General features: G+C 36.9%; 1 protein-coding gene across 27 annotated transcripts in view; it reads right to left on the bottom strand.

The window, feature by feature from the left end:
* Nucleotides 1-21,685, bottom strand: part of PBRM1 (polybromo 1) — a 100,750-nt gene that overhangs the window by 74,800 nt on the left and 4,265 nt on the right. For 24 of the 27 annotated variants that reach the window (XM_032458297.1, XM_032458294.1, XM_032458287.1 and 21 more), the window contains 6 exons: nucleotides 20,976-21,128; nucleotides 19,897-19,994; nucleotides 11,619-11,766; nucleotides 6,929-7,072; nucleotides 4,239-4,355; nucleotides 808-876 (listed from right to left, as the gene is read on the bottom strand). In XM_032458297.1, coding sequence (XP_032314188.1) covers nucleotides 808-876; nucleotides 4,239-4,355; nucleotides 6,929-7,072; nucleotides 11,619-11,766; nucleotides 19,897-19,994; nucleotides 20,976-21,128 — 729 coding nt within the window. The remainder of the gene's footprint in view (nucleotides 1-807; nucleotides 877-4,238; nucleotides 4,356-6,928; nucleotides 7,073-11,618; nucleotides 11,767-19,896; nucleotides 19,995-20,975; nucleotides 21,129-21,685) is intronic. The other 3 variants (XM_032458295.1, XM_032458289.1, XM_032458312.1) reach the window with 1 other exon arrangement.

Raw genomic sequence — 21,685 nt, 5'->3', positions numbered from 1 at the left:
ATAAAAACAACTTATACTTTAAAAAATCAAATAAGGTAAAAGTTGTTTTATTTAGCAAATACATAGTGGTTACTCTGTGCTACCCATTGTTCGAAGTGTTTCATGAATATTAATTCATTAAATCGCACAGACTTTGGAGCCAGAATGTCTGGATTCAAATCCTAACTGTTCTCATTAGTTGATGACTCTGGCAAGTGATTTACCATCTCTGTGCTTCAGTATTCTCATCTGTAAAATGGGAACAATAACAGTAACTATCTCATGGAGGTGTTGTAAGAATTACTTAGCTAACACATACAGAGCACTTAGAACAGAGCAGGTACCTAGAAACCCAAGGTGAGTTTTAGTTGCTGCTATTGCTGCCAAAGATACAGGGAGGGGAGCACTCAAAGAGAACGAAGTCTCTATTTTCACTGACCTTACACTCTTCATGTCTGTTGTAGGTAACTTTTACTCTAAGATATCCTAAAACTATTTGGAAGCAGATAAAAATTAATAAGAAAGTTTTTATTGCCAATGTACCTTTCAAAATCAGAAATGTGCATGATCAATGCTCTTTAATTTCTGTCCTAAGATCAAATTACTATGCCAATAAAAATGTGCTTTCCTTCCTACAAAACAATGCAAAAGGGATTCTATGCTGCTTCCTCCTATGCTATACTCAGTAACACTTCTTACAGGCTTACATCTTATTGCTAAAAACCCCTTACAGAAATATCTGCTTCTCTGTTTTCTAAAAGCCCCCATAAAAGACCATGAGCCAATCTGCCCTAAACCACATATGTTAACATATGGTCACCTTCATACCTGTATCCTCTGGGCAATGGTCTTGAGATCTATAGGCTCCTTAATTATTGCATAATAGTCTGGATATTGCTGGAAGACAAAATCCAGGCACACTTAGTAAGTGAAGGTATCCAGCTAATGAGAAAACAAGGAAGCACACTGTCAATCTATTACTCAATCGAGTAGCTTTGTAAGACTCAAGGCTAAAGATACAGCTGTATAGCATACTGTCTGTTATATCTGAAGCAGAAAGCATTTGATGTTTACAAGCTTCATGAGATACCCACAGCATGTTGTAGGACTTAGTATTTGGTAATTATCCTTATATAACTCACATACCACAATTTAATGTTTTTAAATTTTCAAAATTCACAGATCACACAATTTTAAATTTAAGGTCCCAAAATATCTACACCTGGAAATGAAGAAGAATGTTTCTGAAGGGTCTGTTATAAGCTCTTTTAATTTAGCAATTTAAATAACACAACTGTATCATATTTCATATAAAGTACTAAGGATCTACAAGAAATCAGATTGTAAGATTTACTAGCTTCATGTTTAACTTAATCTTTGTACTTATTTCAGTCAAAATAATTCTTTTCAAAATAAAACACAGTTTCAATGAAGCTATGTTAAAGAGAAAAAGCAAAATTATAAACAATTTTTGATTTCTTATCAAATACTAGCTCATCGCAAGGAAAAAAAAAAATTAAACTTGTTAGAAAAATATCCTTAAAGGGTTTTACAAAGCTTGGAGTGCATTCACTGCCCTGAATCTTTCCTACAGGTTTTGTTCCTTGGAGAAAATAACTGAAGTCAACCAAAACCAAATACTGGTCTCTTCAAGTGGGAGAAGTGTCAGAGGAAGTCAGACTGTGCTGTCTAGGCTCCTCCTACCTGTTCATATCCCTGGAATCCAAACAACAACAAGAGGTCAGAGCTTTCCCTCAACTATTGGGTTGAAGGGATGATCTCAGTGATGCTTCATCTCTTCTGATCCTTCAGCTTGCCCCTCTCTGTTTTCTTAAGCCTACTCCTTTCTGTATTTAGAACAAACCCCTTCCCTGCCCCTTCTCTTCAAAAATTCTATTTCTGAGAAATAGTTTAGAAGACAAATTATGGCAGGGCCACCCAGGCTAGGGTACAGCGTAATCTAAGCTGCTAACCCACGTATTCCCAAACTACCTCTCCCACCTAGCCAGTCTCACTTAGGGAGGACTTATAAAGGAAAGGTAAAACCTGCCCTCCCCTCCAGGTCTCAGTCCCTGATGTCTTTCAAACTGTCACATGCCAAAGGACCAATGGGAACCTTCTTTCCTGCTGCATGATGTCCCTGAAAACGCTTCCAGAATGGGGGAACTAGGTGGTAATGTTTTACTCCTCCAAATTACCCTTGGTGGCTTGACCACTACTGACCATGCAGAGCAAAAATAGATCTTGAGTAAAGATTGTACTCTTTTCTTATTTCTTTATTGTGGTAAAGATATATAATATTTACCATTTACCAAGTGTTCAGTTCAGCAGAATTAAACACATTCATATTGTTGTGCAACCATCACCATCATCCATCTCCAGAACTTTTCATCATCCCAAACTGAAACTCCATACCTATGAAGCAGTAACTCTCCACCTTTCCCTCCTGCCATCCCCTGAAAAACCACAATTTTACTGTCTCTCTATGAATTTGACTACTCTAAGTACATCCTAAAAGAAGAATCATACAATATTTGTTCTTTTGTGACTGGCTTATTTATTTACCATAATGTGTTCAGGGTTCATTCTTAATGTAGCATGAGTCACAATTTCATTCTTTTTAAAGGCTGAGTAATACTCCATTGTGTATATATCACATTTTATTTATCCATTCACACATCAAGAGACACATGGGTTGCTTCCATGTTTCAGCTACTGTGAATAATATTGCTATGAACATGGTTGTACAAATCTCTCTCTGATCTTGCTTTAGCTTCTTTTGGGTATATACCCAAAGGAGAATCGCTGGATCATATGGTAATTCTGTGTTTAATTTCTGAAGAACTGTCTTACTAATCATTATATTTTTCTAATCATCTAATCCACGCTTAGGACAGACAGCAGTGGTCAGATATGCTTTATTTCTAATGTCATAATTGTCCTGTAACTAGTCATGCTATAAATTAGCACTCGTGACTGATGGGGAAAGCTGTGTGCCACTCATCAGGCAACAAGCACTTCTTGCAAACTTCTAACATGCTAGGTTCCAACTATATAACAGGGACATGCAAGTCATATATGTCATAGTCCTTTTCCCTAAGAAATTCAGTCCTTGTCTTTAACAGGAAGATACAAAAGAAAATGATCACAATGGAGTTAAGCGCTATAATAGAGTACTTCTAAAAGTATATCCTTGTCTAGAAATACAAGAATACTGAGGCTATGGAAATTTTTGTAGTTCCAAAGGCTAAAGTGGAATGTTCGCTATGTTAATTGCTTCTTGGGTGTGAAGTCACAAGGGGCCCTAACACTCTTAAAGGGTTTCATGGGACTAGAAAACCTCTTCCTCTTTGGTGTAAAAGAGTACTTATCAGGTCTCTCTCTCTTCTCCATCACCAGAAGATCAAGAGAACTAAGAGAAGAACTCATTTATCTTTTTCCCACTCTGTCTCCTGAGCAAAGAGAATGTTTCTTCTCTTTTATAAATAAAAGGTTTAGTTTAGGGGCTTATTTTATCATTTTAGAATTACCAACCTTCGTAAACAGCACAAATATTCAACAACAAATGAATGGCTAAACAAAATGTGGTAAAGTACATGTGGTATATACATACAATGGAATATTGTTGTGGTCTACACATACAATGGATTCAGCCTTGAAAGGAAGGAAATCTTGACACATGCTATAACACGGATGAACCATGAATACATTACACTAAGTGAAATAAGCCAGAAACAAAACAACAAATACCATATGACTCTTCTTACATGAGGTACTTAGAGTAGTCAAATTCATAGAGAGAAGAACAGAATAGCAGTTTCCAGGGACTGGCAGGAGGGAAGAGTGGGGAGTTATTGCTTACTGGGTGGGAAGACGAAAAAGTTCTAGAGATGGATGGTGTTGACAGGTGAATATTAATATCCTTAATGCCACTGAACTGTACACTTTAAATGGTTAAAAGGTAAATCTTACGTTATTGTGTATTTTATGACAATAAAAACAAAAAGCAACAAAAAGAATAACCAATGAATGAAAAACACAATTAAAATAAAACACCCATAACCTTCTGGTGAAATAAAATGATAGAACATATCCTATGTGCCTGTGCTTGCTCCTAAGGCCATGAGGAAGCTCTTTTGGCTACCTCCAATGCCTTCTATTAACCCTACTTTATTTACTAAGAACTAATAAAATTTTTGAAGTACTTAAAACAACAACAAAAACACTTTAATCCACCTGTCTTTAACTGCATCACTTACCACTTTAGAAGGCAGTTTCTGAAAAAGTTCACTAATGAGACGTCCTGATGGATTTGTGGCTACAACTATGGCTTCCAGAAGCTGCTCCAGGATCTCCTTCAAGTAACTTGGAGATGACTGGAAAGAGGGGGTTATGAGGAAGGAGAGGAAGGGGAGAAATAAGTACTCTGTGAGAGAAATCCAGAAATAAATGCGGATATTAAATAGCTTCCAAAATTTAAAGCTAATTCAAAAGAGCAACATCTAAATAGTACTTACTTAAGCACAGGTTTCAAGAATACCACAGAAATGCTCCAATGCTGGATATGGGGGTTATACTCCCAGAATGGCATAGGTGAAACTAATGAGGCACCTTAAATTATTTCAGTAACTATATCCTTTGAATCAGGTCCTTTTACTGAACGTTATTTCAGAGTAAACATTGTAACACAGAAGTTCAAGTGCCGTATGTGTGAAATGACAGAAATGTTTACCTTGTAAGGGTCAAGAGCAACTGAGACAGAGAAAACATGCCCCATGATACCTGGCCATTTCTATAGCTGCTGTCCACATCTACCGAAGTCTTGGTATTCTAACAGAACAGCTACATACTACTGGAGCTATATACTTTTAACCATGGGGTGCTCTGCCAGATCTAACAACAGAATTCAAGTTATATCAAAATTGAATGGAAATTAAGCCAATTAATACGCATCATTCTGCTCTCCAAACTGGCTGGCTTACTCCTACCTTAGTCACTGTTTCAACATTGGAAAGTATATGCCCCAAAGAGTACTTGGCCAGGGAGGGTCTGAGTCTGAAGCCAGTTTCTACAGTCAGAAATAGGATGTCTCAGTCTAGGTTTACATTAGATGGTACTTCAAGTCCAAACTATGTTTTGTACATATAAAGGTTAATGGTTATTTCTGGCTTAAATTATAAAAGCACTAGTATTTTTGTCTTAATCCAACAGAAGGGCTTTTTATTTAGTACAGTCTCGATTTTGAAGTTCAACATTAACTCCACAGAGAGAACAGTAACATCTCTTGGGCCTCCTAGTACAGTGCCTGGCAATAACAGACATGCAATAAATACTTAACATATAAGACATTAAGTTAGCTGAGATTCCCCAAACACATAAGCTTAGAGAATCAACATAACACTGAAAGCAGACTGAAATACCCAAGTTTAAGTCATTTACTTCCTGGTTAAAACACGGCACCACAGAATTAGCTTCAAAGAGGAGAGTTACCTCCTATAGCCAAGATTCCTCTTCTCCCAAACCAACCAGGTACTCTGGGAACATGTTGCAGGTGGCAAAGGGAGCAGAGTGAATGAATGCTTTCACATAACTTATTCCCACAATTGAGAAAATTTACGAGGAAATCATTCTTAATTTTAAAATAAGCAGCCTGAAAATCCCCTCTGCCTTCACAAGAAACTTAGGGCTAGAAAGAAGCTTGGGAAGTATAACTATAAATGGGTAAGATCTTTTCGATTTCTTACCAAAGAAACACAGTCAACTCCTAAACATAGTCATTTTCATTTTCTGACTAGAACCCTGAAGACCTATAAGGCTGAACCCTCTACAGGCAATGTTCTCCCCAGAAGAGCCTGGTTTAAGTTGTTGTTCCTATATTAATATCAGAAAAATTCCAGGGAATCACTAGTTAATTGCCTTCTATTTAATTCCAATCATTTAATTCTATAAAGAAATTGACAAAGTGCCTAGGAATTAGAATTTGAGACTCCAAGAAATTATGTTTTTGAGAAATTCATCCACCACTGCTTCTTTCTGTGTTGGAAGTTTCAGCAAAACGTCTGTCTAGGTAACTTGGGCAAGAAAGGAGACAACTCTGCTTTGGTGTCTTACTATTTAGCTGCAGCAGAGTGATGCAATTCCTTTTACTGTTCTTTTCCCCCCTTTTAAACATGTGTGCTCATTCAGCAAGTGTTTATCAGTACCTGCATGCCAGAGTCTAGATGTCAGAATAGGTGACCAAGGTGATATCTTTAGTAGAGCTATCGTTCTACTTGAGGAAGACAGGAAATGAACATGTAAGCGAATACTAAATGCATTATTTCATGTATAGTGATAAAAACGGAAGACCAGAGAAGAGAGTGACATGATAATGGGAAAGGAGGAACACAGAGCAAATAATTTGATAGAGTGGTTAGGAAAGGCCTCTCCCAGTTATTTCAACTGATGTTAGAATAATGAAAAAGGACCAAAAGAAGCATGTTCTAAGAAGAGCAACTGCAAAATTCCAGAGGCAGGAAGACACTTGCCATGTTCTAGGAACAGTAATCAGCCTAATCTACAAAAATATTCCTGAAGTGATGCCAGATCTTCTCCAAGCTTCAATCACAACACTGCCTAGCTACCCTTACATAATATCTCAATTTAGCAATATTGGCCCAGTCCTTGATAATATGAAGATTCTCTTTAAAATTGAGCAGGAAATAATGCATTAATGTAAAAGCAATTAATGAAAGCAACCATGCATGGTACATGCTGTCCAGGATGTTGATGTCCTAGGATCCCTTGTAACTGCATTGGGGCTTTCTGGCTGCAAGTCATTTTATGCTCACAGTTTCCAACACAACTACATAGGAAGTGCAGCTGCCCACGATGGCCCAGAGAAATCCTAGGCAGGGGTCTATCCACCTCCCAATAGCCTATCTAGCACCCATTCCAGTGGCACACTCACTCCTTCAGTCACTGTGCCCTGATTGTCTTGCCCGTCTTCATCATCATCTTCGTCATCTGCTTCTCCTTTCTGAACAAACTCATTTCTCGTTCGAAGGTACAAATCCCAGAGTTTGCAAGCAGCTTTATATTCAGGAGAATCTGGCTGTACATTAACAAAGAGAAGAGAAAAAAAAAATCACTTTAGAATTTTATTATATTTCAACTATTACACTGAAGTATCCCGTTCCAGTAGACTAGTATTCTAAGACATAACTTTGAAAACTCTATTACAAACTTAAAAATCCTTATGATTTGAAGATACACAGGCCTCAATTACTCTTCTGAAGAACTAAGTGTATATTTTAAATGCATTGTGAAATCAAGTTTTATTATTTACTTATGCCCTATCTCATTATAGAAAGACTTGAGGCAGAAGAGAAATGATTTGCTAAATTAAGACTATTCCTAGCACATTAAGAAAGACAATTTAAAGGATAAGATCCAATTTAAGGGATACAAATCTAAAGGACAGAAGCTCATGGTGGGTGGGTATAGCTCAAGTGGTACAGCACATACTTAGCATACACGAGGATCCTGGGTTCAATCCCCAGTACCTCCTCTAAACATAAATAAATAAACCTAATTACCTACCCCTCCCCCCAAATGAATAAATAAATGATAGAAGCTCATGATTATTCTGATATCACTTCTATTTTTAAACTATTTAATACGTTATTTGAATATTTTCTTTTCCTGAAGTTTAGGGAGGATAAACTAACCGAAAATTTCCAGTAAGAACAACACTGGCTACGACACTAAAAAAATGAACACTTTATAAGGAGTAAGCAGTGTTCATAAAAGCAAGAATAGAGTAAACGCTGGAACTCAGATGAGCAAGTGGAACACTGAAGCCAATGTTCATCTTGAGGGCATCTATAAGACAAGATAAACCTAAGCTATAGTTTTCAAGGTTCCTTGAGGCTTCAAGGACAGGAAATAAAGGGCATGGCTGCAGTAAGTGGGAATTCAAAACAATTCAGTTTCTATGCTGCCAGGGAACAAGGAAGATTATCCACCTCAGCCTCTACCCAGCTCAACCATGGCACTGTGTGGAGAGGAGAGGCATTAAGTGAATCTCCTCTGAGAACTCTTCAACACAAGCTGGATCTAGCAAAGAGATGCCAGGTGCCTGGGATAAGCAACAAATCTCTAGATGAACCCAACTTCAATCTAAGTCTCAAAGAATCTCTACAGATAAAGTTCCAAGAAATATAAGCTCATGGTCAAAAATCATGAAACAAATAAGAATAAAAGAATCACAAGAGAAAGCTAGCAAAAATGACATGCAAATACTTTAGATATTGAGTTATCTGACACAGAGTAAAAATTAAGTATGCTGAATATGTCTAAAGAAACAGTAGGATTGAGGGAGGGTAGAGCTCAGTAGCACAGCTCATGCCTAGCATGCATGAGGTCTTGGGTTCAATTCCCAGTACCTCTATTAAAAAAAAAAAAACAACTGAAAAAAAAGAAATAAACAATAGGATTGATGATACAAGCAAAGTGTGGAAAACCCTAAAAAAGAAACTACTTCCAAGTTACAAAAAACATAAATATTAAAATGTAAAAACTCAACAGATTGGTTTAAGAGCAGAGTTCAAAGAAAAATGAACTAAAGAAATTACCTAAAATGAAACACAGACACAAAAAAGAGGACAATGAAAGGTTAAGAGACATGGAAACCTAAGAGAGTTCTAATAGAACATCCAATTAGTTCTATAAAGAGAAGTAAGAAAATAGGGCAGGGGCAGTATACAAAGACATAATGGCTGAAAACGTTCTAGAGCTGATGAAAAACACCAACCTAAAGGTTTAAAAATATATACAACTCCCAAATTCTATAAGAAGAAGATATTCATATATAGACATTTCACAGTGAAACTGCAGCATATAAAAGACAAAAAGAAAATACTAAAGACAGCTTTAAAGAAAAGACAGATAACCTTTGAAGGAACTACAGTTATACTGACAGATGATTTCTCAACAGCAGAATGAAACAACAGCAATAAAAGAATAGAAGTATAAAGGAGTAATGCACTTCTGAGTAAAAATACTAACCATATAAAACAATAATACTGTTTTATGGGATTGAAAATTTGCCACAATAATACTTTTACAAAACATCAGTAGCATAACTAAAAAGACAGATCAGATTTAAATTATTCTAAGGTCTTTGTATTGTTATGAAGGAGGTTTAAGATACTAATCAACTTCTTACTTTGATAAATTAATTATGCATATTAAAACTTCTTGGATAAGAACTAATAATCAATAGATTACATAACTTCCAAATTATAGAGGGAATAAATTAAAAATAAAATAAAACCAAAAGAAGGCAAAGAGAAAACAAAATAAATTACAAAATGAGATAAATAGAAAGTAGAAATTTAAACAATAATACATCCAAATGGTAATTACTGAAACTGTAAAGAGATGAAATGCTCTAGTTAAAAGGTAAAGATGATCAACTGGATTAACAGAAATTCATCTATATTTGGTTGACAAGAGACACATTAGCAGTAAAAAAGACATGAAAAGGTTAGAAGTAAAAGAATGGAAAAAATAGGTAAACACAAAAGTAAAGATGATATAACTCTACATGTATTAATATCAGATAAGAAAGACTTCAAACAAAAAGACACTAATGATAAAAAAAGCTACTACAAATTGCTCTAAAAGAATAAAGTCTATTTTAAAAAAAGCTACTACATAACACAAAAAACATTCAATTTACTAAACAATGTAAAAATTTTAAACTTGTATGCTTCTATTTGCATAGTTTCAAAAACCAAGAAAAAAATCACTAGAGCTAAATAGGAGAAACAGACAAATCTATCATCAGAGTTAGAGATTTTAAAACATATTTTGGTAAGTAGACAGTGCATGCAGGTAAATTAGTCAGGATATAAAAGATTTTAGAACATAATTAACAAGCCAGGTCTAACGGACATATGCAGAGTATTATACCCAGTGAAAAGCACTCTTGTTATATTCACAAGATTTAGAGCAGCATTGTTCATGACAGTTACAAGCAGAAATAACCCAAATGTCCATCAACTAGGAAGCAGATAAACAAAATGTGGTATATCCATATAATGGAGTATTATTCAGTCATAAAAAGGAATGAAGTACTAATACATGTTACAACATGGATGAACCTTAAGATATTATGCTCAATGAAAGAAGCTAGTCATCAAAGGCCATATAGTGTATGATTCCACTCACATGCAATGTCCTGAACAGGTAAATCCATACAAAAAGAGAGTAGATCAGTGGTCACCAGAGGCTAGGAGAGGGAGAAATGAAGCATGCCTGTTGATGGGTATGGATTTCGTTTTGGGGTAATGAAAAAATTCTGGAGTTCGATAGTGGTGATAGTTGCATAACTTTCTGAATATATTAAACACCCCTAAGTTGTACACTTTTAATGAGTATGTGAATTATATCTCAATGAAAGAAAAAAATATATACACATAGTATTAATAATAAATCAGGATTAGGGGTGGGGTTTAGCTCAGTGGTAGAGTGCATGCTCAGCATGCACAAGGTCCTGGGTTCAATCCCCAGTACCTCCATAAAAAAAATAAATAAATAAATAAATAAATCTAACAACATACTTTACAGAATCTTGACAAAAAAATAAAAAGCTTTGTTAAAATACATTTTAAAAGACAAATTAATGAAGATATACCAAATTCATAGATTGAAATAATCAACATCACAATTCTGTCAATTCTCCAAAATATGATATAGTCAGTGCAATTCCAATAAAAATTCAAATTTTTTTCTGCTTGTTGACTTAACACACTAATATTTAAATGTATAAGGAAAGACCAAGAATGTATAAGGAGAGGACCAAGAATAATCAGGCACTTTCCTTAACAGATCAAGAATATTTACAAAGCCATAGCAATTAAGGTAGAAGTAGAATAGCCCAGTTTTAGATAAACTGGCCAGAAGAAAAGGAACAGAATGAAAGACCAGAAAGAGAACCATGAGCACATAGAAACAAACGATGCCAACACTAACACCGCAGACAAATGTGAGGAGGATGGTCATTTCAAAGCGCTGCTTATACTGGTGGAACAAAAAACAGATTTCTACCTCACAGAAGATATAAATATCAATCCCAGTTGCATTAAAAGCTTATATATATAAGACAAAACTATTAAACACCTAGAAAAAATAAGAGAAGAATATCTTTATAATTTGGGGGCAGGAGAGATTTCTGAAACAAGACACAAAGGAGGATAAATCACAAAGTTAAAGACTGATAAATCTGACCATATTAAAATAAAAATAACTTCTGTTCATCAAGACACCATAGAGAGTCAAAACACAGCCACACAGTGGGAGAAGATATTTGCAACACACATAACCAAAGAAGGATTAGTATCTAGAAGAAAAAAAATCTCTAAAAATAAATACGAAAATTAAAAAAACCCAAGAGACATGGGCAAAAGGTTTGGGCAGACACAGAAGAAATAAGAATGGTTCATAATCTTATCAGTCTTCAGTTTCTTTACTAATAAAAGAAATGCAAACTCAAACTCCAAATGAGAAACCACTACTTCCCTACCAGACTGATAAATTTTAAAAAGCCATACAATTAACATATTGGGTACCTTCTAAATTTGATGCTTTCTTACCTTATAATAGGCTTTTGCATTGTTAAAAAGCAGCTGGAAGTCAGCAGTCAGCAGATTAACATCATCATACTCTTCCATTTTTAGTTTCTGTTGGATTTTCATCAAGTCAATGGGCTGAGAAACCACTTCATAATAGTCTGGTTGATTTCTGTTACAATTTAATGGTTTTTAAAAGGTATTAATTGAAAGCCTATAAAAAGTTATGTATCAAAACTATCTGTAGTAATGTCCAATATTCCAAATGACAGAACATACTAGATCTGCTCTCATTATTAGAAATGAAAGGGGATAGCAAAAGCAAGATGTATATGCATGCCCTTTTCAAAACACATATTAGTGATATAAAACCTAAATTAGGATCTGTGGTCTTTTATATGCTAAATATTTAAGATTTAGGGCACCAGTACCAAAATCATATCAATGGCATCTTCCGCAAATGAAAATGACTTACCTTTCATGGTATTCAATAGTGGTTGAAAACAGATTATGTTTCAAAGCTCCTTATAAACTTAAAAATAAACTGTCTTTTTTTTTTTCTTTAAATAAACTGTCTTTTCTTCAGTTAGTGATCACACAACTTTCTCTGACAAGTACTATTAACTGCCTAGTATATATGCTACTTTAATATCAAGTGCTAAAATAACAAAGGAGAAAGATGAGGCCCTTGGCACAAGTCTACCAAAGATAAAAAGGCATAAGATACAAACAAACATGACAAACCTATTAAAAAAAAAAAAAAGCAAGGAATGATAAACTCAAAGTTCAGAACAGTAGTTATCTCCTGGAGGGAAGGGATTGTGAAGGTAGTTATTCAAAGGTAGTTATACTAATTTCTTAAGTTGGGTTTTGGGTTCATGGATGTTTATTATTATTCTTTACGACTTTTTCAAATGGAGTTCAATGAGACAAGTAAACTTTCTGAACAATTACCTAAGTGACATTTTTCTTAATTCTCCCTTAGGGATAGATAAACCTCAGACTAGATGAGTCAGAGGATAAGTTATCACATATAATGAATGTCATGGGAGGGGTGGGTATAATTCAGTGGCAGATCACATGCTTAGCACGCAAGAGGTTCTGGGTTCAATCCCCAGTACCTCCATTTAAAAAAAAATTCAAAAAAGGAAAAAAGGAATGTCATGGTCATTAAGGCTTTAATCTCTTTTGGGACACTGGCTGACCTGTGACAGTCATGTAGGTATGATATATTTAATTTTTTAAAACTTTTTACTTTGACATAAAAATTGCAAGAATAGAACAAAGACTATTTATTCTGAACCATTTGAGATTGAGCTGCTGACAGGATGTCCTATTACCCCAGAGGAGTTTAGTGTTTTCCTACAAAAAAAATACCACAGTTTAATCACCAAATCAGAAAATTAACTCTGATGCAGTCCCACCATCTAATCCTCAGACCCCATTTATATTTAGCCAACAGTTCCACAACTGTCCTTCATAGCAAAAGGATCAAGTTGAGAATCACATTACATTTAGTTATATTTCTTTAGGTTCCTTCAATCTGAAATAATTCCTCAGTCTTTCCTTGACTTTCATGATCTTAATACTTTTGAAAATTAATGCCAGTTGTTTTGCAGAGTGTCCCTCAACCTGGGGTTGTCTGTTTTCCTGATGAATAAATTCAGGTTAAACTTACTTGGCAGGACTATGACAGAAATGATGCTATATTCATCTCACTGAGCCCTATCAGGTGGCACATGATTTCAACTTGTCCCATTACTTGGATGAAGTTGGTTTTGGTCACTTGATTATGGTCAGCCAAGCTTCTCAACTAACCAAGTTACTCTTTTTCTCCTTGAACTTTATGGAAAGGTACCTCCAGACTATGTAAAATCCCATTCCTCATCAGCTTATTCACTTATTTATATCAATGTGGATTTCTGGATTCCTATTTTACTCAGTGGGTTAAAAACCATTATTATAATTATTTTGATGCTCAAACTGCTCCAGGTTTGGCCAGTAGAGGGCATCCTTTTGAGATGGCTTCTATTTTCTAAGATCTTTTGACATGTTCCAATCACCCTTTGAGCACATGCTTATTTTCTGGCACCATGAAGTGTTATAGACTCATCGTGTACTTTCCCTGCCCTTGAAATCAGCTATTTACCCAAAGAACTCTGGTTCCTTTTAATGGTAAATAATATTTAAAAACCAAGACTGAGGTGTTAGCAGCTGTGTTTATTTCTACTGGGTGCTGCTGCTCCTAGCTGTCTCAGTGGACAGAGCTATGGAAGAGACATATGCTCCCATTTATATCGACGTTTATTTCTGTATCTACATATATTGGAAACGATGAGTTCATACCAATACTTCCAATTCTAACTTAGCACCTCAGGGTTCACTCTAGTTTCCTTGCCCTATTTGTACTCCTTTTCTGCAATAATGAGAAGCCTGAGCCCCTTTATTCACAATGTATTTACTTAAATGACTGTCCTGAGGGTAAGCAATCTCCTTTTGCTGCTGTTCTACCCCACAATGGTCCCTCATCTCACTCAGGCTATGACCTGTGCCATCCCCTCCCCCACAGCCTCAGGCTAGGCCCCACCCCAAACGGATGCCCTCCTTCCCCCTCCTATGACAGACCACTGCCACCACCACTCCCCCAACATGAATACCCTCCCTCCCCCACTTAGGCCTCAATACCTTGTGCCAGGAAGTCCTTCTGTATAAACCCCCTCTTTACCATGCCCAGACTCTGACACCCTGTGCTGACACTACTACTGTCCACAATGCCTATGCCCCTCACAACCCTGCCCTTCCCCACTGCTTATCTCCTTTGCAGCTGCCTACCTACCTCAGCCTGACCTAATGGCTTTGGATTGAATTCTCTAGGAAGGGAAAGCAAGAGGAAGAACAAACTGAGTTTTTAAAACACTTACCAACTGTTTACAATTTTAGTGAACTACAAAATTAAGTATGAGGGCATAAAAAGAGTACTCAATCTACTGTCCAGAGAAAGTGTAAGAACATAAAGGTCTCATTGAGTAACAACAAAGGACCATCTAGGCCTAATATGAATGTCGTCATGGCACCAACGGCCTCTCTCACAGTGAGCATTAGGGCTTTGTTAACTTGGTATCCAAGATGGCTCTCTCCACCTGGGCCTGATGGGCCACACTGCTCCTTGCTGAGGCTGGACCTCAGCAGTCTCTCAAGCTTGGGGTGTTATCTGCAGACAATTGAGAACCCAATGAGGATACATATCTACAAAGGACACTATCTCCCAGAAACTCTGCTAGAGGGCTCCTCACAAACGTTTTCAGAATTACCACACAGACAGAAGGGATCAGGATCCCAACATGTCCCTCTATATAAGATGGTCAAAATAAGTACCCACCTCCTTTGAAAATGAAATAGCTCTTATTAATTTTTTCCACTTAAATTAATATAGAAAAAAACATAAAAATGTAAAAATTGTCCCTATTCATCTAGAGTTAAAAGCACTAAAAGTATTCTTCCAGACTTCTGTGCATACATATACACATACAGGACTGTGCAGTACACATCTTAACAGCTTCTCTCTTTCAACAATAGGTGAGGGCACCCTGCCATCATATGGCCACAGAATAGTCAAAGCACAACTAAGAGTTTAAACAAGAAAAGTGAGAAACACTTTGCCTGATGTGCAGAGCCTGCTGGTTACCCTCAAACCTATTTTCCCTCCTTCCCAAGATGACAGCATTCTAGCTGCTGCCTGGGTACTAAAGACCAAATTTTCCAGCCTTGTTGCAGCTAAGTTCTAGCCAACGCAAGAGCTGAAGTGTACCATGTCCAAGTCATTTTTCCTGTGGGCTGGATGATAGTTGTGGTGGTGAGCCATCTCAGACCATGCAGACAAGGGCGATACCCAAAGCACAGCAGAAAAGAGACAACATCTCGGCCCTGAAGACCTCACAGAGTAAGACTCTGACATGAGAGAAAGCAACCGTTCCTGTTTCAGCCATTGTTAATCTGAATGTCCTAGTACAAGCAGCCTAATATACTAATGAAAACAAATCTCAAAAAGAGATTCACAATTATGTAGCTCTGAGCAACACTACTTCCCACAAACTCTTGAGAAAACACGCATCCCATGAGGGGCAGAGATGCACTCATGCACAGCAACGGGGGGAAGGCAACAGTGCCCTTACAGTACTGCGTCATGGAGACTAGAAAACAGAGCTCCAGCACCCAAGGCCCACACCCTCCAGCCCTCAGCACTAGCCTGCTGGTGGAAAGCAGGAGCAGAGGGGCAGTCCTTTTCCATGAGGTGTCTGTGTACTCTAATATGATGTTGCTCCTTATACAACGTACTGGTTAAGAGCACAGGCTACACAATCAGAAAGACTGAGTCTGAATTCTGGTTACCCTTTAGTAGTTCTAAGAACTTGTACAAGTTCTCATCTATGAACTGTGATAACAGTACCGCACAGGTTTAAACCACATAAGGCCTGGAAAGTGCTTGGTACTGGGTCTAGCATGTAGTAAGCAACAAATATGAGCTTCTACTAACTTACGTTAATTAAACGACAACTCTTAAGAGACTGTTACTGATAAACCTAGTGAAATGTGGAGACAGTTACCTCATTTAAAACAAACAAAAACCTTCTTTTTTGGCATACTAATTTACAGAGCTCTAATTCTGGATGATGACATTGCATCCTTGCAATGGTGGCTCTGCTCTCTGAGGTAAGACGTTTGCCTTCAACTCAACCTATAACTTGTTGGCTACCCACTGTGGCATCAACCTTCATGAATTGATCTAAATCTTTAGTTAATTCATTGTATTAGTTTCCTATAGCTGCTATAACAAATTATCACAAACTTAATGGCTTAAAACAACAGAAATTTGTTATCTTACAGAAGTCCAAAAAGGGTCTCACTAAGCTAAAAGGCAAGATGTTCACATTCTTTCTGGAGGTTCTAGAGAAGAATTCACTTCCCTGCCTTGTTCAGCTTCTAGAGGCCACATGCATTCCTTGGCCTGGAGCCCTGTTCTTCCATCTTCAAAGCCAGGACTACAACATCTTCAAATCTCTCTGACTGGACTCTTCTGCTTCCCTCTTCCCTGTCTAAAGACCCCTGTGATTACATTGGGACCACCTGGATAATCCAGGATAATTTCTTCAATTGAAAGTCAGCTGACTAATAAACTTAATTTCTCTATGTCATGTAATTCTAGACATTCATGGATTCCAGGGATTAGAACATGAATCTATTTGGGGGCCATTATTCTATCTACCACATTCATGTGTGTTTTCAGAACAAAACCTTCAACTGCCAGAGTTTGAAAAGAATAGTGATATTATTCTGACAGCAAGTGAGGAAAGAAGCCCTAGTCAGGGGTAACATAGCCTTCAAAGGGAAGTGTGTGCAAGGTGCATACTGGGACCAGTAATTTGTTTGCTTCATTGGATCACAGAAGTCAAGCCCAAAAGTTAGGGAGGAAAGAGCAAAAGCAAGGTGAAAATAATAATTGTGGCCTTTCTGCATATTTTGAAAAACTGCTTCTTTTTAACTATGATAAATTCAACTTCACTGCTACCCTAAAGGCTTTTAAATAATTTTAAAAAGTATGTTCCACTCTCAAGGAACTAGAGAAAGAAAAACAAACTAAATCCAAAGCTAGCAGAAGGAAACGATATATAAAGCAGAGTTAAATAAAATAGAGAACAGAAAAATAGGGGGGAGAAAACCAATAAAGCTAGGAGTTGTTTTTTTTTTTAAAGATCAACAAAATTGACAACCCCCTAGTTAATTAATTAAGGAAAAAAGGACTCACAAAGTCAGAAATGAAAGCAATGACATTACAACCAATGCCACATAAATAAAAAGAATTGAAAGAGATTACTATAAAAACTGTATGCCAATAAATTGGCTACCATAGAAGAAATGGATAATTCCTAGAAATATACAATCTACAAAGACGGAACAGGAAGAAACAGAAAATTCGAATAGATATGCAACTAGCATGGAGATTGAATCAGCAATCAAAAAATCTCCTGGAATAGAAAAGCCTTGGACCTCCTGGCTTTACTGTTGAATTCACCAAACATTTAAAGAACTCACATAATTCTTATCAAACTTTTCCAAAAAATTGGAGGAGGGAACCATGAAGCTAGCAATGCTAAGAAAGCTACAGACCAATAACCCTTACAAACGCTGAAACAAAAATCCTCAACAAAGTGAATTCAGCAGCGTATTAAAAGGATTACACACTATGACCAAATGGGATTTATTCCTCAAATGCAAGGATGGTTCAATTTATGAAAACTGGTAACAGTAATGAATCACATTAATAAAATGAAGGAAAATAACCACATGATCATCTCAACTAATGCATAAAAAGCATCTGACAAAATTCAACACCCTTTCAGGGTAAAAACTCTCAACAAATTAGGTATAAATGAAAACTCTCTCAACAAAATAAAGGCCTTATATGAAAAGTCTACAGCTAATATCATACTAAAAATGGTGAAAACACAAAGATGTCTGCTCTCACCAATTCTTTTCAACATAGTACTAGAGGTCCTAGCCAGAGCAATTAGGCAACGAAAAGAAATAAAAGAAAGAATTTCATCTAAATTGGAAAGGAAGCGGTAAAATCATCTCTGTTCACAGATACAAGAACTTACACAGAATACTCTAAACACGTCACACACAAAAACTTGTAGAATAAGCAAATTCAGCAAAATTGCAAGATACAAAATCAACATACACAAAAATCAGTTGCATTTCTATATACTAACAGTGAACAATCCAAGAAGATTAAAGAATAAATCCAACCAATGAGGTGAAAGACTTAAACACTGAAAACAATGTATTTCTGTAGGAAATTAAAGAATAAACAATTAAGTGGAAATACACCCCATGTTTATGGATTAGAAAACTTAATATTGTTAAGACACCAATATTACCTGAAACAATCCACAGAGTCAATGCAAAAACCTGTCAAAATTCCAATAGCATTTTTTGCAGAAACAAAAAAAACCCATCCTGAAGAACAACGTTGGAAGATCACTTTAGTCAGGGTTCTCCAGAGAAACAGACCAATAGGATATATATAGAGAGAGAGAAAAACAGAGGGAAAGGGATTATTATGGGAATTGGCGATTATGGAGGCTGAGAAGTCCCAGGATCTGCCAGCTGGAGACCAGGAAAGCCAGTGATATAATTCAGTTTGAAAGCCCAAGAACCAAGAGCTCCAAGCACAGGAGAAGATGGATGTCTCAGCTCAAAAAGAGAACACAAATTCACTTGTTCTATTTAAGCCCTCAGGGAACTGGATGATATCCAACTCCACTGGTGAAGGTCCTCTTCTTTACTCAATCTACCTATTCAGTTGCCAATCTCTTCGAGACATCCTCACAGACATAATGTTTTACAAGCTATCTGGACATCCCTTAACCTAGTCAAATTGACACATAAAATTAACCATCATGGAGAACTCATGCTTTTTGATTTCAATACTACAAAACTTCAAGTGTAGTGGGGATGTGGAAAACTCGAACTCCTATACACTGTTGGTGGGAATATAGAAAACAATACAGTGATTCCTCAAAATATTAAAAATAAAATTACTGTAAGATCCAACAATCCACTTCGCGGTAAACATCCAAAAGAACTGAAAGCAGCATCTTGAAGAGGTATTTGCATTTGCACACTCATGTTCACTGCAGCATAATTCACAATAGCCAAAAGGTGGAAGCAAGTATTTATCAATGGATGAATAGATAAACAAAATGTGGTATACTCATACAATGGAATATTGTTCAGTCTTAAAAAGGAGGGAAATTCTGTCTCATGTGGTACAACATGGATAAATCTTGAGGACATTATGTTAGGTGAAAGAAGTCTGTCAAAAAAGATAAATACCGTATGATCCCACTTATATGAGATACCTAAGTAGTCCAATTCACAGAAACAGAAAGTGCACTGGTGACAGCTAGGGGCTGAAGGTGGGGAAGGGGGAAATGGGGAGTTATTTAATGGGCACAGAGTTTCAATTTTACAATATGAAAAAGTTCTGAAGGTCTGCTATGTAACAATATTTAACACTTACTGAACTGTACACTTGAAAATGGTTAAGACTAAATTTTATGTTGTATGATTTTGACAGTGAAAAATTTTTTAATTAAAAAAAATTTTTTTAAATATGCTTTACTACATCTTGACAACTGAAACTAAAATATGGACCCCAGTATCATTTAAGCCATTCCTTCCAAAGGAAACTCAATTACCATTTTCGACATGGACCCGGGATCAAACCCCTTCCACTTACCTTCGCTTTGGTGCCCTAATGAAGAGCTCACAGAGGAGCCTGCCCTGCTCATCCTTATAGTCTCGGATGGTGTTGTAGAGTTCATGGCACACAGCAATCTACACATATGAAAAAGAGAAAAATCACCAGAAAAGTGAACAGAAAGCCAGTGTAGGCATTAGGGTTATCTTAAAAACAAAAACAAACAAACAAAAAAATAAACGCAAAAACTCATAAAATGCTAGTAGATTAGAAAAAGGATGAATCCCCAAATTCGCATTCCCATATGGGAACGGAAGTCTGAAATATGCTGACAGTATCTCTCCTTATTAAAATCATTTAAATGATTAAATTTTTCATCAGATTTATGCTACTGGTGACTTTCCTTTCCTTTGAAACTAAATTAGTTTACATCACTCTTGCTTAAAAATTATCCAAGTAGGGGTTTCTTACTACTCAGAGAATAAAATCTAAACTCCTAATATTGCCCACAGAGCACGTAGGGTACACTCTGGCTGGGAAGACTTTGCCAGTTTCCTTCTCCCTCTTAACCATCTCTCTGTAATCACACACACCAAAACCCTTCCTCACCCAGGCCCTCTGCCTGGGAACACTTCCCCAGCACTGTATAGGGCTGATGCCTTCTGATCATAGAGAACCTTTCCTGAAGGTATGGGCCAAAATAGCCCAAATCATCCCAACTTCTTCTTAGCACTCATCATTAGCTGAGGGTACTTTATTATTTATTTGTTCATCTGTTTACATTCTGCTTCCTCCAAAATGGAATCTAAGCACCACGTCAAAAATTACCATGTCTTACACATGGCTATATCTCAATTACCAGAACAGTGCTCAGCATATGACAAGCACACAGTTACCTGAGTGAACATATAAGGTGACATACTGATATTCTTTATTATTTCATAATAGAGTTAAACTGTAAGACTTTTGGCTAAATACACACTTTTCATAAAAGAAAGGTTAAGAATATCAAGCCAGAGGAAAAAGAAGCTGAGTGGCCTTGCATCTTAACTGCTTATCATTAAAGGGAGAGTAGGGAATTTGTGCAGAAGGCAGAAACCTGTGTCCAAGTTACTCACAGGGTCTACAGTCGGAAGATTGGAAAGTCTCCTTCTTTTCCTGCTTGGGCCTGGTGTGGACACAGAATGGTGCCCGTCATCAAAGTCCCCGCTGACACTACTGGAAGGGGAGGTAGCTCTTCTTCTCTTGGAACCCATGGAATCCAACTTCTTCTGTAAGAAATAATTAGCCATGTTCTTATATTTAAATTTACACTCTGCCACCAAGCCCTCAGCTGGCCACCTGCTAGCTACCAGGCTTCTGGTTCACTTAGGAGGATATCCTCACTGTTGCAAAGCTTAGCTAACTTCGTTTTTTTAATACAAGTCCTGGACCTTGCTTTAGCCCCTTCACTTAGAAAATGCTACACTTTCAACTTGGATGGGACAAATTCAAAAAGGTATACTCATTTGTATATTACTAATTTTGAATGACTCAGCCACTTCTGGTCCCAAATCTACCCTAGACCAGAGTTTGGAAACCCACATGTTGTAGTATACCAGTGTGTTGGAGGTATTAATCCCTCAGCCCCTGAGGCAGCAAGGAAGGCCTCAGGGACAGAGGCCCCAAGGTGGTCACCTCTGGAGTCAACAGCCTCATCCATTTTCCCCAGTGTTTCTTACAATTATGCTCACCTTCCAGGTAGACCAAGATGTGAAAAAGAACAGGAAGGAGAGTCTGAGGCAATGAGTAGTACAAAAGGGGAGGGAACAGAGGACTAACCTAGTAT

The sequence above is a fragment of the Camelus ferus genome, chromosome 17, assembly GCF_009834535.1.
Source record: "Camelus ferus isolate YT-003-E chromosome 17, BCGSAC_Cfer_1.0, whole genome shotgun sequence".
NCBI lineage: Eukaryota > Metazoa > Chordata > Mammalia > Artiodactyla > Camelidae > Camelus > Camelus ferus.
The sequence above is the reverse complement of the archived record's forward strand: the minus strand, read 5'-3'. Positions and strand labels throughout refer to the sequence as shown.